At 47.0% G+C, this 17,342-nt stretch overlaps 2 protein-coding genes across 2 annotated transcripts in view; both read right to left on the bottom strand.

Moving 5' to 3' along the window:
- The window catches only part of CAP2 (cyclase associated actin cytoskeleton regulatory protein 2), an 88,208-nt gene that overhangs the window by 46,274 nt on the left and 24,592 nt on the right, over positions 1–17,342 (bottom strand). The window lies entirely within an intron of this gene.
- Positions 710–5,412, bottom strand: LOC141983479 (uncharacterized). Its single transcript, XM_074946686.1, has 3 exons — positions 4,928–5,412; positions 3,658–3,948; positions 710–792 (listed from the first exon to the last, which is right to left on the bottom strand). The coding sequence occupies exons 1-3, from the start codon at positions 5,325–5,327 to the stop codon at positions 710–712; spliced, it is 774 nt and encodes a 257-aa protein (XP_074802787.1). The 5' UTR covers positions 5,328–5,412.

Genomic DNA, 17,342 nt, shown 5'->3' with positions numbered 1-17,342 from the left:
GTTCAGGATGCAGGAGGGGGCTCCAGGTTGGGGTGTGGGGGGGGCCTCTGGGCTGGGGCTGAGGGATTTGGAATGTGGGAGGGGGCTCTGGGCTGGGGCTTCGGGGGCGGGGTGAGGGCTCCGGCTGGGGGTGTGGGCTCTGGGCTGGGGATGAAGGGTTTGGGGTGCAGGAGGGTGCTCCGGGCTGGTACCAAGGGGTTCGGAGGGCAGGAGGGGGATCAGGGCTGGGGCAGGGGGTCAGGGCACAGGAGGCGTTCGGGGTATAGGCTCTGGGCAGCGCTTACCTCAAGCAGCTCCTGGAAGCAGCGGCATGTCCCCGCGCCGGCTTCTACCCAGAGACATGGCGAGGCGGCTCTGTGCACTGCCCTGTCCACAGGTGCCACCCCTGCAGCTCCCTTTGGCCGCAGTTCCCGGCCAATGGGAGCTGCAGACCTAGCACTTGGGGCAGGGGCAGTGTGCAGAGCCCCTGGGCTTCCCCTACGTGTAGGAGCTGGTGGGGGGACATGCCGCTGTTTCCGGGAGTTGCGCGGCGTCATGGCACATGCGGAACAGGGAAGGCCCCAATCCTGCTCCCCAGCGGGAACTCGAGGGCTGGTTTAAAAGGTCTGACAGGCTGGACATGGCCCACGGGCCATAGTTTGTCCACTCCATCCTATGCTGTCTCTCATGCTTGGGAGGAGCACCCATAAACATTCGCAAAGCTATTTCGTTATCCACCTTCAAAATCCTCCTTAAACTCTCCTTTACCATCAAGCCTACAAAAAGCTTGACAACAGCTAGGCTGTTGGTGTGCTGAAACCATTGAGTATAATGCTGACTAATACTTGTCTCACTGTTTCCTTGTACTCTCCCGTTGGTCTGTCTGCATACATCCGTTGTCTCTTCTCTTATACTTAGGCCTTGTCTACACTATGAAATTAGGTCGAATTTATAGAAGTCGGTTTTGTAGAAAGCGTTTTTATACAGTCGATTGTGTGTGTCCCCACACAAATGCTCTAAGTGCATGTAATCGGTGGAGTGTGTCCACAGTACCCAGGCAACCGTCGACTTCTGGAGCGCTGCACTGTCGGTAGCTATCCCACAGTTCCCTCAGTCTCTGCCACCCATTTGAATTCTGGGTAGAAATCCCAGTGCTGATGGGGCTAAAACATTGTCGCGGGTGGTTCTGGGTACATATCGTCAGGCCCCCCTTCCCTCCCTCCCTCCGTGAAAGCAAGGGCAGACAATCGTTTTGCGCCTTTTTTCTTGAGTTATCTGTGCAGACGCCATACCACGGCAAGCATGGAGCCCGCTCAGCTAACTGTCACCGTATGTCTCCTGGGTGCTGGCAGACGCGGTACTGCATTGCTACACAGCAGCAGTTAATTGCCTTTTGGCAGCAGACAGTGCAGTATGACTGGTAGCCATCATCGACGTAGTCCTGGGTGCTCTTTTAACCGACCTCGATGAGGTCGGGGCGCCTGGGCAAACATGGGAGTGACTCAGCCAGGTCATCTCCCTTTTAAGTTTTGTCTCATGGCGATTCAGTCCTACCGGCAGTGCACTGTCTTTTAATCTGCAGCCAGCAGAAGACGATGGTCAGCAGTCATGCTGCACCATCTTCTGCCAAGCACCGAGGAGATGACGATGGCTAGCGGTTGCACTGCACATCTGCTGCCAGCAAGATGTATAAAGATAGATGAAGTGGATCAAAACAAGAAATAGACCAGATTTGTTTTGTATTCATTTTCTCCTCCCTCCCTCCGTGAAATCAATGGCCTGCTAAACCCAGTTTTGCGTTCTGTCCTTGAGGTTTTGAGTTCTATCCTTGAGGGGGCCATTCTGTTTCTCACAAAGCCACCCCCTTTGTTGATTTTAATTCCCTGTAAGCCAACCCTGTAAGCCATGTTGTCAGTCGCCCCTCCCTCCACCAGAGCAACAGCAAACCATCATTTCGCGCCCTTTCCCCTGGATTGCCCGAGCAGGAGCAGACACCATAGCACAGCAAGCATGGAGCCCGTTCAGCTCACCACAGCAGTTATGACCAATGTAAACACCTCGCGCATTATCGTGCAGTGTATGCAGAACCAGCACCTGAAAAACCAGGCGAGGAGGTGACGGCAGCGCGGTGATGAGGACATGAACACACTTTTCTCTAAAACTGCATTCCCCCACAATTTGGAGATCATGCTGTTAATGGGGCAGGCTCATGCCGTGGAACGCCGATTCTGGGCCTGGGAAACAAGCACAGAGTGGTGGGACCGCATAGTGTTGCAGGTCTGGGATGATTCCCAGTGGCTCCGAAACTTTTGCATGCGTAAGGGCACTTTCATGGAACTTTGTGACTTACTTTCTCCTGCCCTGAAGCGCAAGAATACCAAGATGAGAGCAGCCCTCACATTTCACAAGAGAGTGGCAATAGCTCTGTGGAAGCTTGCAATGCCAGACAGCTACCGGTCAGTCGGGAATCAATTTGGAGTGGGCAAATCTACTGTGGGGGTTGCTGTGAGGCAAGTAGCCAACACAATCACTGAGCTGCTGCTATCAAAGGTAGTGACTCTGGGAAATGTGCAGGTCATAGTGGATGGCTTTGCTGCAATGGGATTCCCTAACTGTGGTGGGGCTATAGACGGAACCCATATCCCTATCTTGGGACCGGACCACCAGGGCAGCCAGTACATAAACCGCAAGGGGTACTTTTCAATGGTGCTGCAAGCACTGGTGGATCACAAGGGACGTTTCACCAACATCAACGTGGAATGGCTGGGAAAGGTTCATGATGCTTGCGTCTTCAGGAACTCTGGTCTGTTTAAACAGCTGCAGGAAAGGATTTACTTCCCAGACCAGAAAATAACTGTTGGGGATATTGAAATGCCAATAGTTATCCTTGAGGACCCAGCCTACCCCTTAATGCCCTGGCTCATGAAGTCGTACACAGGCACCCTGGACAGTAGTCAGGAGCTGTTCAACTGTAGGCTGAGCAAGTGCAGAATGGTGGCAGAGTGTGCATTTGGACGTTTCAAGGGTTGCTGGCGCAGTTTACTGACTCGCTCAGACCTCAGCAAAACCAATATCCCATTGTTATTGCTGCTTGCTGTGTGCTCCACAATATCTGTGAGAGTAAGGGGGAGATGTTTATGGCGGGGTGGCAGGTTGATGCACATCGCCTGGCCGCTGAATACGCGTAGCCAGACACCAGGGCAGTTAGAAGAGCACAGCAGGAAGAGGTGCGCATCAGAGAAGCTTTGAAAACCAGTTTCATGACTGGCCAGGGTACTGTGTGACACTTCTGTTTGTTTCTCCTTGATAAAACCCGTCCCCTTGGTTGACTCTAATTCCCTGTAAGCCACCCGCACTCCCGCCTTCGATCACAGCTTGCTTGCAAAGGAAATAAAGTCACTATCGTTTAAAAACCATGTATTCTTTATTAATTGATTATAAAAATAGGGAGATAACTCACAAGGTAGCCCGGGTGGGGTGTGGGAGGAGGGTAGGAGGGAAGGAAAAGGCCACTTTAAAACTTGTTGAATGCCAGCCTTCTGTTGCTTGGGCTGTCCACTGGGGTGGAGTGGTTGGGTGCCCGGAGCCTCCCACCCCGCGTTCTTGGGCATCTGGGTGAGGAGGCTATGGAACTTGGGGAGGAGGGAAGGCAGTTAAGCAGGGGCTGCAGCGGCAGACTGTGATCCTGCTGCCGTTCCTGAACCTCCACCAGACACCTGAGCATGTCCGTTTGATCCCGCAGTATCCCCAGCGTTTCCTCATGCCTCCTCTGATCTTCCTGCCGCCACCTCTCCTCACGTTCATCAGCCATCGTCCTGTACTCTGCTATTGTGTCCCTCCACACAGCTCTGTCAGTGCCGGATGACTGCATGAGCTCAGAGAACATGTCATTGCGTGTGCGTTTTTTTCGCCGCCTTATCTGAGATAGCCTCTGGGATGGAGGAGGGAGGCTTGAAACATCTGCAGCTGCTGGAGGAAGAAAAGGGGGTGAAGTATTTAAAAACATACATTTTACAGAACAATGGCTATACTCTTTCACGGTGAACAACACTATTCACATTACATAGCACATGTGATTTTGGTACAAGATCGCATTTTGCATCTTACATTGAGTGCCTGCAGCTTTGGTGTTAGAGATCACACATGTAGGGCCGGGCAACAGAATTTGGCTTGCAGGCGGCCATGGTAAGCCATAGTCTTTCGGCTTCTGCAACCTTCATAACAGCAGCCCCCTCCTTTCCCATACCAAGCAAAGCCCGTTGACTTGGCCATTTACTGCTGCAGTTTTCCTGTTAATGTGCAGCAGCAGAAACCAAACTAACCCCCTCCCCACATCCAATTCTCTGGGATGATCATTTTTCCCCTCCCACCACTGCCTGGCTGGTATCAGGGAAGATCCCTGCTAGCCAAATGCGAACAGCTCAGCGCCAATGGCCCCCCCTCCCACCGCATGGCTAACTGCGGGGAGGATTTATTTTCAGCCACAGGCAAACAGCCCAGTAGGAACGGCCACCTCTGAATGTCCCCTTAATCAAATTCCCCTATTTCAACCAGGTTACCATGAACAATATCACCCTCCTGAGGATAACACAGAGAGATAAAGAACGGATGTTGCTTGAATGCCATACACTGGGACCATACGCTGCCAGGCTTTGTCATGCAATGATACCAGATTACTTGCTACTAGCATGGCATGGTAAAGTGTCCTACCATGGAGGACGGAATAAGGCTGCTCTCCCCAGAAACCTTCTGCAAAGGCTTTTAGAGTACCTCCAAGAGAGCTTCATGGAGATGTCCCTGGAAGATTTCCACTCCATCCCCAGACATGTTAACAGATTTTTCCAGTAATAATACTGGCCACGAATGCATCCCAAGTCCTCAGGGCTACTTAATCATTAAAAAACGCTTGCTTTTATAACATGTATTATATTTTAAAAGGTACACTCACCAGAGGTCCCTTCTCCGGCTTCGTTGGGTTGGGAAGGTATTTCAGTCAGGGTGATAAAAAGATCCTGGCTGTTGGGGAAAACTGTGTGCTGTGTGCTCTCCTCAAGCTCGTCCTCCTCCTCATCTTCCCCATCTGCAAAATCCTCAGCCATGGCAGAGAGTATCTCATCCTCGGAGTCCACGGACAGGGGTGGGGTAGTGGTGGCAGCCCCCCCTAGAATTGCATGCAGCTTAGCGTAGAAGCGGCATGTCTGGGGCTCTGTCCCGGAGCGCCCGTTTGATTCTTTGGTTTTCTGGTACGCTTGTCTGAGCTCCTTAAGTTTCACGCGGCACTGTGTTGCGTCCCTGATGTAGCCTCTGTCCCTCATGGGCCTCTGAGATTTTTTGAAATGTTTTGGCATTTCATCTTTTGGAACGTAGTTCTGATAGCACGGATTCCTCTCCCCCTACAGCGATCAGATCCCGTACCTCCCGTTCAGTCCATGCTGGAGCTCTTTTTCGATTCTGGGACTGCATGGTCACCTATGCTGATGAGCTCGCCTGGCCAAACAGGAAATGAGATTCAAAAGTTCCCAGGGCTTTTCCTGTACACCTGGCCAGTGCATCCGAGTTCAGAGTGCTGTCCAGAGCAGTCACAATGGTGCACTGTGGGATAGCTCCCGGAGGCCAATACCTTCGAATTGCGTCAACACTAACCCTAATTCGAAATGGCAATGTCGATTTCAGCACTAATCCCCTCATTGGGGAGGAGTACAGAAATCAGTTTTAAGAGCCCTTTATGTCAAAAAAATGGCTTCGTTGTATGGACGGGTGCAGGGTTAATTCAGATTTAATGCTGCTAAATCCGACATAAATTCGTAGTGTAGACCAGGCCTTAGATTGTAAGCTCTCCGTATGGCACCTAGCACAACAGGGTCTTGGTTTCTGAACTTGGTTCTTAGGCCCAATGATAATACAATTGAGTAATAATATCAATAAATGGAAAAACAGGATGACTATGTTAAATTAACCTAATAACTGTACTTTCAAATGGGAATGTACATACTGGTCCTTTTGTTTTTCCTCAATGTTTTTCCTTTATTTATCTGTCCCTCCCATCTAAAAATAAAACAAGGAAATTAACTGTAAAAGCCCATGTGAATATAACGTTTGATTGATTTTGATTTTTGATTTTAAATATACATGAGTCAGGAAATTCAAAGTTATAGCAAGAGTAAACCAGACACATTGCACACATGAATGTTACCTTTAATATCATACCTAGTAACATCAGATACTATGTGAGTCAATTCATGTCTGTGGAGTAATGTTGCTGATTTCAGAGTGATTACTGTATGCCAGGAATTAATCTGGCTTTAGATACTTTAGGCTGCTGTGGGCACCAGAATGCTCATGTTCCTGGCATGAGTATTTAAATCTTGACCAAAAGGTTGTATTAACATAGCCTTTGCAATTAATATAGTATAATTTTATAAGGCCTTTTATTATCACTGTTTACTTCCTTCTCCCAGCAATAATATTTAACGATGGTCCTACTTGAGTTCTACTGCATATCCCTGTTTATGGAGGTGTGTTGATTTCATTCCACTATGTCTCTGCAAAGTAACACAAATGCTTCTTCACAGTGAGACTGCAGTATCACTGGCTGTAATCTACCACCGCACTTCCTTTTTTAACCACCTCACAGACTTGGAACTCGACATTACACATTTCATTGTCACCTACCTGAGGAGCCCTGCAAATCCGTGGATATCCACTCTACATCTGCAGACCATGTTTGCAGCTCGCGGATTGGATGCGGACACACATTTTGTATCCGCGCAGAGCTCTACTTCCCTGGTTCTAACAAACTAGTTATTTACCTAAACAGATACATTTATTTTTACAGAGAGCTGGTCCTTGAATAGGACTCTTTATTGAATGGGCAGCCAGTGTAGTGACCGTGAGCACAGGGGTGATGTGTTTACAGTGACTTTTGTGGCTGAGCAGATGGGCTGCTGCATTTTGTATCAGCTGAAGCTTTTTAAGTTTTATTTGGCTTCCTTCCCAGATATGAAATGAAGTAATGAAGTCTGGAAGTCATAAATGCCTGGGTAAACATGGCTAGATCTGTGTCCTATCGGATAGGGCACAACTTCTGGCTATCCGTGGGTGCCAATGGAAATATTTTGCAGCCATGGCTCTCCGGGCATGCAAAATCTTTGGGAGCCCTTTTAGCCTGTTCAAGGCTGTGCACAGATTTCACAATTAGTGGGCAGGTGCCTTCAGTTGAGGTGTACGTTACAGAGGAAGCAAACTATGAAGCCAACTTCTTTCTTATGGAAGTCTATAGCGCTTCCATTGACTACAATCAGATAAGGAGTGGGTCCTTCTGTACATTCTCAGTAACGTTTATCAATACCCAGGTCTTGAGACAGTGAAACCTAGCTCACCGTGAACACCTCACCGCTATGCTCCACTCACTACGCTGGCTGTACACTGAATAAAGAATCCAATTCAGGGACCAGCTCCCTGTAAAAAGAATGCTGTCTGTTTAAGTAGATAACATGTAGGTAACAATGAAATGTGTGAAACAGTCCCAACGGCTGTGAGGTGTTTAAAAAGGAAGAGCAATGGCATATTACAGACAGTGACACTGCATTTGTCCTACAAAAGGTCTCTGCAGAATTCTGGCTAGATTGCTGTACAGGCACATATACATAGAACCAGATGTTCGAAAAAGCTCAGCACCCAATAGCTCCCATTTAAGATCCTAAATAAGAGGCTGGATTTTAAAAAGAACTCAGCTCCTAATGGCTGTCAATGGGAGCTGCTGAGTTCTTAGCAGTTTCGAAAATCTGCTTCCTAATGTACAAGTTCAGTAAACTATGCATCTTAAAAGCACTGTGCCCTAGTTCTGGCCAAAACTTCCCCTTCTCTGGAGAAAGCACGATAAAAAACAGTATACCTGTATCATCCTAGCTGCCACACCATACAATTAGCTCTGTGCATGACAGATGACTAAAGAGATTAAATAAACTGTATGCTCTGTGTGTGTGTGCGTGTCTTTTAAGCAGTTTTGAAGCTGCCTCTACAATTTCACATAGATATATTTGGGCTGATGTTAGCTAAAATTCAGGCTTCAGTGAAGGTTGTCATCAGTACATATGTCTGCAACATCTGGAGGATACATGTATTTTCACAGTGGCTGGTGGCAGTGTGTTCTCAGCAGAGGGTCCTTGACTCAGGAATTCACTTCTCCCCCTTATCCGGCCAAGTAAGGCCTTGTCTACTCTAGAGAATTTTACTGTTCTAAGAACGTTTAGTCCCCCTAGTAGACTTGTAAAATATCTCATGTCCACATACAAAAGTGCTCCGAATGGTTAACATGTGTTCCAAGAAACGATTTGGATTAAACTTCCTTTTAGACAGTCTAAACTACTGCATTCTTTTAGTGCCAGTGTAGATGGAGACTTGCCCAAATTGTAGTGATTCAAACCACTCTCCTACAGTGCACCCTAATGATGGGGTCTAAATTAGCTGTTACCACTCAAGAAAGAGATCTTGGAGTCATCATAGATAGTTCTCTGAAAGCATCTGCTCAATGTGAACCGGCAGTCAAAAAAACTATCAGAATGTTAGACGCCATTAGGAAAGCGATAGATAATAAGACAGTAAATATCACAATACCACTATATAAATCCCTGGTACACCCACACTTTGAATACTGCATGCAGCTGCATGCAGTCACTCCATCTCAAAAATATACATATTAGAATTGGAAAAAGTACAGAGAAAGGCAACAAAAATGATTAGGGGTATGGAACAGACTCCCTATGAGGAGAGATTAAGAAGACTGGGACTGTCTGAAAAGAGACAGCTAAGGGGAGATGTGACAGAAGTCTACACAATCATGAATGGCGTGGAGAAAGTGAATAAGGAAGTGTTATTCACTCCTTCACATAACACAAGAACCAAGGGTCACCCGATGAAATTAATACAGGTTTAAAACAAACAAAAGGAAGTACTTCTTCACATAATGCAAAGACAACCTGTGGAACTCATTGCCAGGGGATGTTGTGAAGGCCAAAACTATAACTGGGTTCAAAAAAAGAATGAGATAGGTTCACAGAGGCTATGTCCATCAATGGCTATTAGCCCCTATTTTCTGGGTGTCCCTAAGCCTCTGACTGCCAGATGCTGGGACTCGACGATAGGGGATGGATCACTCAATAAATGCCCTATTCAGTTCATTCACTCTGAAGCATCCGGCACCGGTCACTGTCAGAAGACAGGATACTGGACCATTTGTCTGATCCAATATGGCCTTTCTTATTTTTGTTCACTACTGGCTTTTGATGTCTCCCTGAATGCACTGCTCTGGTAGTGGTGCCAGGAACTCTGGGAGCGAAGCTTAGAAAAGATACTGCAATTGAACTGTTTACAATAGTGCTAGTTTGGACACTGGGCAAAGCTTCATTGGTTCAGAATGTGAACTGACAAGGTTACGCTGAGCCATTTGTGCCTGACCCAGTTCTATACCACCCATTCAGTTAGGAACAGTTCAATTCTGTAGTGCAGGCATGGTCCTAGGCAATGGTAAGTCCATCCCTCCTCTCAGGCTGTGGTGGTGGTGGTAATTCGCTTTGTTTTGGGGCAATGCTTGTTCTTTTTATTATCTTTGCAAACTATAAATTCTGAATGTGTATACATTTAATACCTGCACCTTGAGTTTGGGAATATGAGCGCTGTAGGCTGGGGGGCTGTTCCAGCAGCCAGAAAGGGAAGCAAACTCCATGCCCAGGTCCCTGCATGGTAGATTATTCATAACAAAGGAGATAAACAACACAAAATAACAACTCAGCTGAAAAATGTTGCTTGCTATCCCCAGACTTTTCCCTGCCTCAACCAGCCAAGGAGAAAGAGGCCACAGTGTTCTTCCCCTATGACCCAGTTTTTTCTTCCTTATATATCCTGTCTGGCCAGGGATAGCAAGGATCCTGTCATAGGATGACTGGCCCTGTTAAGAGGGACTGGGTTCAGTTCACCTGTGACTAATTAGCTGCCTCTCAATGGGGCCTCATAGACAGTACCTGGCCTCTATAAAGAGCCTTGAAGTAGTTAGGACAGTGTATGTGTGTGGGTACATGTGTACTGATGGGAGCTCTCTGGGATAGCTGCATGGTGCTTCCCAGAGTCCCCTGGTGAAGGAAGCAGTAGACAGCTACTGGGTAAAAGGATCAGGGAATTACCCTGTAGCCCGCTCTTCTGTACAGGGACAGGGTCCTGGGGAAGGACCCAGGATGGACTAGGATTTTAAGCCCAGGCCAGGGAGGGCAGACACTGATTGCATGGGAGTTTTGTTTAGGCCCAGGATGGCTGGATGCTATTTATTCAGCTTCTTCATTTGGGGCCTTGACAGAGGTGGATTAAGATTTATTGGGGCCCTGGGCACAAAGAACATTGCCCCCCCCCACACACACCCCACCATGGAGCCCCATCCTCTGCTTCTCCCTTTCCCCCCATGGCCCTGCCTCCTGGCCTGGCCAGAAGCCGGGCTGTGGTAAGAGCTGCCCAGAGAGCCTGGGCTGCTGTGGGGAGTCCTGGACCCTCCACCTGTCCTAGACAGCGCACCCTGGGAAGCTGGGACATGGGCCGGGGGCTGTTCTCGGGCACCCCGGCTCCTTGCCCAGGGCAGGTGGAGGGTCCGGGGTTCCACAGGCTCCCTGGGTGGCTTTTATTACAGTCTAGGGTGACCATACGTCCTATTTTGGCCAGGACAGTCCCCTTTTTAAGCCCTGCCCTGGACGTCCTGACTTTTTTGGCAAAACTAGGTATTTGTCCATCATCAATTGGCAAGAGCAAATGGGATAAATGCCCAGCTTTGCAAAAAAGGGACTTGGGGCGGTAGCAGCTCTGTGCGGGGGGAGGGGAGAGAGGGATTCGGGGGGGCCCTAGAAGCGAAGGTCTGTATACAAATACAGGGAGCAAAGGAGCAGTGTGTATATATGTTTAAAAGAGAGGGGAAATTTTGGCTGTCTAAAAGGCCAATTCAAATGGGGAAGGAATGAATCTGAGTGAGGGTGAGAGGGGAGCTGCGAAAAGCCTACATAGCTTATATATAACATACTGGGCTGTCTGGAAAAAAACAGCTATGGGGGTATTTATTGAAGACAACAAAGGAACCGTGTACAGTTGCTACACTTTATTTTACTGCCTTTATTGTTTTAAGTAAGTTAGAACTGCCTATCTTATTGCAACTTGTTTAATAAAGAAAAACATGTAACGATTTAAAATACTTCAATTATTCCTGTTTAACACAGATACGAGATGTAACTTTTTCTTTTTAAGTAGTTTGAGAAGCTGATGTAGTAAGAGCATCTCAGCACAGGCTGTGGAGCCAGAAAAATGAGTTCTCTTCTTCGCTAGGTGATCTTTGCTTCTGGCATAACTTTGCATTGTCTAAGTTTCCACATCATAAAATGATTTTTACTTACTTACCTCCCAAGCAGAGAGTGAGGATTGATTATTTAGCTTTTATAAAGCAGCTTGAAATTTAAAAATACTAAGTATAAAATAAATATTTATTGGGAAAACACTAGATCGTAAGCTGCTGAGGGCAGGAGCCTTGTTTATTTACATGTCAAAGAATCAAACACTGATGTAAAACAGTTAACATAGAAATAAATATGAATGAAAATAAATGGGTCACCGCACTAAAAATTTGGCTATCTTAAAGTTGTCACCTTGTCAATAAATTGTTTGGTTTTGAATTAATAACCCTGCTGATACTTGTGACAGTAGTTTTGGAGCCTGTAATTTCAGGTGAGTGAGTGTGGCAGCTGCAGATGTCTGTACACATAACACAGCATTATGCCAGAGAACTCTGCCTAAGTGCCAAATATTGTAATAGCTGAGACATGAGTTTTTTTATTAAAACAGTATCTATTGGTAAGTGTTGGAGACTGGCAGTCAGGACTCTTGAGTTCTCTAACTAACTAGCAGTGATACTTGATTCACTTTGTGCTTGACTGTAGGTAATTCACTAACCTCTGTGCGTATCACTATACCCATGTGTAAAATGAGGGGAAGGAGAGGGGCTGGTAGCTCCGAGTGGGAGGGAGGGGGGAGAGGGATTCGGGGGGCAGCGCCGTACGGGGTGTGTAGGGAATATGCTCACCCTATAACTCCTGCGTCCGGCCTAGCCAGGGAGCGGTGCCTCAGGGGGAGGAGCTGGGTGGCAGGGAGAGAGAGGGGGTGGGGCAGGGGGTGCGGCCAGAGTTCCGGCAATCCTGAGGGGCCCCCCAATTCGCCGGGGCCCCTGGGGACAGGCCCCAGGGGCCCATAAGGTAATCCATCACTGGGCCTTGAGTATATTAAGAGGACATGGAAGGAAGCCTGGTACCCCATTCTGAAGGATGAGTGGGATGGAAGAGTCTGGACTGGCAGAAGATGACAGAGCTAAGTGATAAATTTTGAGCTATTAAATTGGAACTTTCTTTTCAGATTGTAAAGGGTTATTCTGAAGCCCGTATTTTAATAACTGAGCCTGGAACATGGATGGCTTTGGCTTAAAGTGCAGTGGTGGGGTGATCTGAGGGATACTGAGATGGGCGAGCCAAGGCCAGAATCCTGGGGCGGGATGGTCCTGCCACAAGGGAGTGTCTCAGGAGGGCCTGCCTGGAAATCAATCCCTCACCTTTTTCCAGGCTGTGGCTTTACCTCGTCATAAGCACATTTTATAGACAATAAAACACATAAGTCCATCAATAGCTGTTAGCCAAGATGGTCAGGGGGACAACCTGGTGAAGCTCAAATGATGCCAATCACAAAGTTGGCTCTAAGAGCATCAATGTGTTACTTTTTCTTCCAGCTTAAACATCTTATTCTATCTTACACACACATTATAGCAATAAACACCCCAACTGACTGAGGGTCACAACATTACCATGAGCTAATACTCCGTTCTTTCTTTTAAGAATTGTAAGAAAGAGTTCAACCACCAAAAGGAGAAAATGGTCTTGCCTCTGAGATACTTGTCTGTTTTCAAGAGCCTTTTGAGAGTGAAGAGGCTACTCTTTCAGAAGTATGACCTCCTGGTGGCTTTAAGGGACAAGGAAGAAATGGAGAAAGAATGGAGCTTTGATTAAACAGGAACAAGCAAACTACCCAGTGCAGCTGCAGAGACAATATGTATGCTGTACAGCTGAATAATTTGATTGCTTTTTTTTGGTTTGGTTTGGTTTTTTTGGTTTGTATAACTGGGCCAAATGTTAGTCACTGGCAATTCTCTAAACACTGGGCTAGTAACTGAACTGGTCAAGGAAAAGCAAAGCGGGCAAACGACCACCATCTTTCTCTCATTGGCCCATGCAGAAAGTAAGGGTGAATTTCTGGTCCCATTGATGTCTCTATGCAGATGACTCTAGACCAGTGGTTCCCAAACTTGTTCCGCTGCTTGTGCAGGGAAAACCCCTGGCAGGCCGGGCTGGTTTGTTTACCTGCCGTGTCCGCAGGTTCAGCTGACCGCAGCTCCCAGTGGCCACGGTTTGCTGCTCCAGGCCAATGGGGGCTGCGGGAAGCAGCGGCCAGCACATCCCTCAGCCCGTGCCGCTTCCCACAGCCATTGGCCTGAAGTGGTGAACCGTGGCCAGAGGGAGCCACGGTTGGTCGAATCTGTGGACACGGCAGGTAAACAAACCGGCCCGGCCTGGCCTGCCAGGGGGCTTACCCTCGCAAGCCGTGTGCCAAAGTTTGCCGATCCCTGGTCTAGATTTTTACACCCTTACCCACCTTTCTCTGTGAGTAGCCCTACTGAAATCACTGATACCATTCAAAGTAAGTAATTTGTCAGAATCCTGGCTCCGTTGAATTTGATTTCCATTTATATGGTTTTGGAAGACTCCCAGGCCAAAATTTACAAATGTAGGTATTTAAAGTTAAGGCACTTAAAACTATATTTAGGTACCCTTCTGCTAAAGAGTGGCCTGACTTTCAGAGGTACTGTGTACCCAGGGTTCTCCAATTCATGACTTGGAGTTGCAGGTGCTCAGCATCTCTGAAAAGCACTAAAGCAGGCCATTTATCTAGGGCCAGGTTGACACTACAAACTTACTTAGGTATAACTACATTGCTCAGGGGTGTGAAAAATCTACACCCCTGAGCAACATAGTTATATTGACCTTAACACCTCTGGGTAGACAGCACTATGTCGGCGGGAGAGCTTCTCCCACCGATGTAGCTACTGCCTCTCGCAGAGGTGGAGTTTTTAAGTCAATAGGAGAGCTCTCTTCCGTCAGCTTAGAGAGTCTTCACCAGAAGCGCTACAACAGTGCAGCTGCATCAATGCAGCTGTGCCAATGCAAGTTTGTAGTGTAGACCAGTCCTAGGTATTTAAATATGGACTTAGGGGTCTACTTTTAGGCACCATGTTTGAATATTTTGGGCTCTGATTTAATTTAAAGTATTGATTACAAAGAAATATGCAGTTTCTGCAGTCACCCTTGGTCTCCGTTAAACAGGTATTTTATAAGAATAAGCTCAGGAGACTAAATTCTGTCCTCAGTTATACCAGATGTAAATTCAAAGTAACTCCATTGATTTATTCCAGGTTCACAGTGATATAGCTGAGAGCAGAATTTGACCTAAGGTCATTCCTTAAATAGAAGGCTATAAAAAGATTTCAGACTTAACTACTGACTTCAAGACCCTGTACCAATCTATTTTACTGCACCTCCAGGAGTTGTTGAGAAATGTGAAATTAAATTTGTAAATAACTAAATAAATTTTTGCATTACCCACTTGTGTTTTTGTGTGTATGTGTGCATAGTTCAGATTGATTATGAAGTGACATAGTATAGTTTATGATGTCATATGATAACAGAAGTTAGCAACAACAGGATTGTTCTACCCAAATTTATTCTCCAGCATTCATGAAACTGGACATACTGATAATATGCTTCAATCTGAACAAAAAGAGGCAAATGCACATTTACAATACCAGTCGCTCCCCCCTCCCGCAACATCACTCCCAGCTTATTTAAAACAACATTCAAACGGCACATCAGTTTCTCTTGTGCCTTGTTAATACTCATTATTCACTGAACTCCTTTTTTCTAGAAACTGACTGAAGAGCCAGATTCTGAACTCATTGTTTGCATATATGCTGACTGCAATAAATGACCCCCAGTTTCCAAACCCAGCATTTCTATGCGACTCAAACAGTTGCAGCCACCAACTAAAAAAAAAAAAGCGGGGGGAGGGGAGGGGGAGAGGAGTTATGCAGGGCAGTGAAGGCACGTGGTTCCTGGAGAAAATGAGATTGAAAATTAATGAAAAAGCTTGTTCACTGCCTGTAAAAACAAATAACTCCAATCAAGCATAAGAGAGGGGAACCACTGTTCAGCATCAGAGGAAAAGCTTTAAAAATGGACACTGAGGGGTATATTATTCTCAACTTGAAAAACTGGGCTCAGTAGCACTGCAGCTCTGAGATGAAAAAATAATAATACATTCTCCTTCACTGTGAGAGAAATTAAAACCACAGGCCAGATTCAATGGTGCAAGAAGCTGTCAACTATAGCTTGACGCGGGGAGCTTGCCCTGATGCGGAGGGCAGGTAATACTAATTCTGCCATTCCCCCTTAGATTTTCTGCTGGATCAGGGCAGCTTTCTGTTTTGGCGAGGACTACATAGGAGTCTGCTAGCACTGTGACAGGCACAGAACTCCCAGCCTAGAAGGATGGGTGGCTATGGCGGCTTTAACCCACCTTTGTACTCTCCCAATCTCGGGCTGTCTGGGACTGAAGAGGTCCCCAGCATAAGTTAGCCTTGGGGCTGTCTAAGGTATGGCCCCCTTTCAGGACTTCTTATTATTTATTTTACCATAGCTCCTAGGAGCCCTAGTCATGGACAAGGGCCCCACTATGCTAGGCACTGTACAAACATAGGGGGAAAAACAGATGCCCCAAGGAATTTATAATCTAAGTATAAGACAAGAAACAAGCAATAGATACATGCAGACAGTGCAAGGAAACAATGAGACAGTATTGGTCAGCATGATATGCAGTGGTCTTAGAACACAAAGGAGCCTCATCATTGTCATTTTTTTTTTTACAGGCATCACAGCAAAGGAGAGCTTTAAGGAGGATTGCCTTCCTGCAGTGGTTCCGAATCTACGGGCGGACACCTCTAGTGGTGTCGCTCCGTTTGTGGGTGGGGTCACAGCAATCCTGAGTGTGCAGGATTGTAAAATGGCATCTTCTGTACAGCATGACCTCACATGTATGGTGTCTGCGAGATCACACTCCATGGTGGACACCACTGATGTGCAGAACAAAACGGCATCCTCTATGGAGCCTGATCTTGCACCTACGAGGTGATACTGTGCACAGGACACTGTTTTAAAATGGCATCCTTCAGATTGTCTGGGGTCATAGGAAACAATACATCTGAAAATGGGGTCATGCAGAGAAGAGGTTTGGGAACCGTTTCCTAATGGCTGTCAACCTCCAAAGTCTGCCGGCTGCAGTGCCACCCCTGACAAGCCCCCTACCCTGGGGCTTAGAATGGGCTCCTTGGAAGGCAACCCGACAGCTGTCTTCTGCAGTGTGTGCGCCAAAGGAACCCTCCCCCAGCTGCAAGCGGGGCTTTTAGGACCCCTTTATGACATTCACGCCCGTTAACCAAGCAAAAAGGAGACAGAGCAGGGTTGAGGATGCCACCTCTAGAATTAAAAATGCAGAAAAGGCTTAAGTTATACCACACTCCCACCCGACCCCTATTTTTACTCACTTGTGACTTCCCCCAAAATTCTTCTTATGGGCTGATATTTTTCATGTTTGGTTTCTGCACAGAAGATGTCTGTTTTAAACTGAAGCTGATTATGTTCAGCTGTTGTGGGAATTACAAAAAAAAACTCGACAACATTATTTTCTATTCTCACCATCAGTTTTTATCATACCTCAAAAATTGCTGAAATTTGAAAGTTCAAATGTTGATTTAGAGACTTCAAGTGCCTGAAAATCCACCACATCCCTCCTATATTTTTCCAGTGGTTAATCACCCTCACTGTTACCTGCACCTTCTTTCTAGTCTGAATTTGTCTACTTCAGCTTCCAGTCACCTCTTAACCTTCTCTTGGATAAACTACGCAGATGAAGCTTCTTTAATCTCTTATTTAAGGCAGATTTTCCAGATCTCAAATAATTCTTCTCTTTTCTGAACCTAGTGGTGGATTAGCCAACAGGCCGACAGGGCCCGTGTCCAGGGGCCCCAGCCAATTGGGGGGGTCCCGGAAAATGGTCGCCCTGCCCCAGCAGACATCTGCCGTGGGGCAGCAGAAGCCCGGAGCCCTGGCAGCAGCACCAGGCGTGGTGGGGGAAGCCCCCACGCCCCAACCCCACTCTCTGGCGGAAGCACAAGGCAGTGGGGGAAG

Source organism: Natator depressus, chromosome 2, assembly GCF_965152275.1.
Source record: "Natator depressus isolate rNatDep1 chromosome 2, rNatDep2.hap1, whole genome shotgun sequence".
NCBI lineage: Eukaryota > Metazoa > Chordata > Testudines > Cheloniidae > Natator > Natator depressus.
The sequence above is the reverse complement of the archived record's forward strand: the minus strand, read 5'-3'. Positions and strand labels throughout refer to the sequence as shown.

Coding starts and splice junctions, on each gene's coding strand:
- LOC141983479 (XM_074946686.1), bottom strand. CDS start 5,327: ATGCCAAAACATTTCAAAAAATCTCAGAGGCCCATGAGGGACAGAGGC. Junction 3,949..4,927: donor AGCCGGAGAAGGGACCTCTG/GTGAGTGTACCT, acceptor TTCTTCCTCCAG/CAGCTGCAGATGTTTCAAGC. Junction 793..3,657: donor GGAACGGCAGCAGGATCACA/GTCTGCCGCTGC, acceptor CAATGGTTTCAG/CACACCAACAGCCTAGCTGT.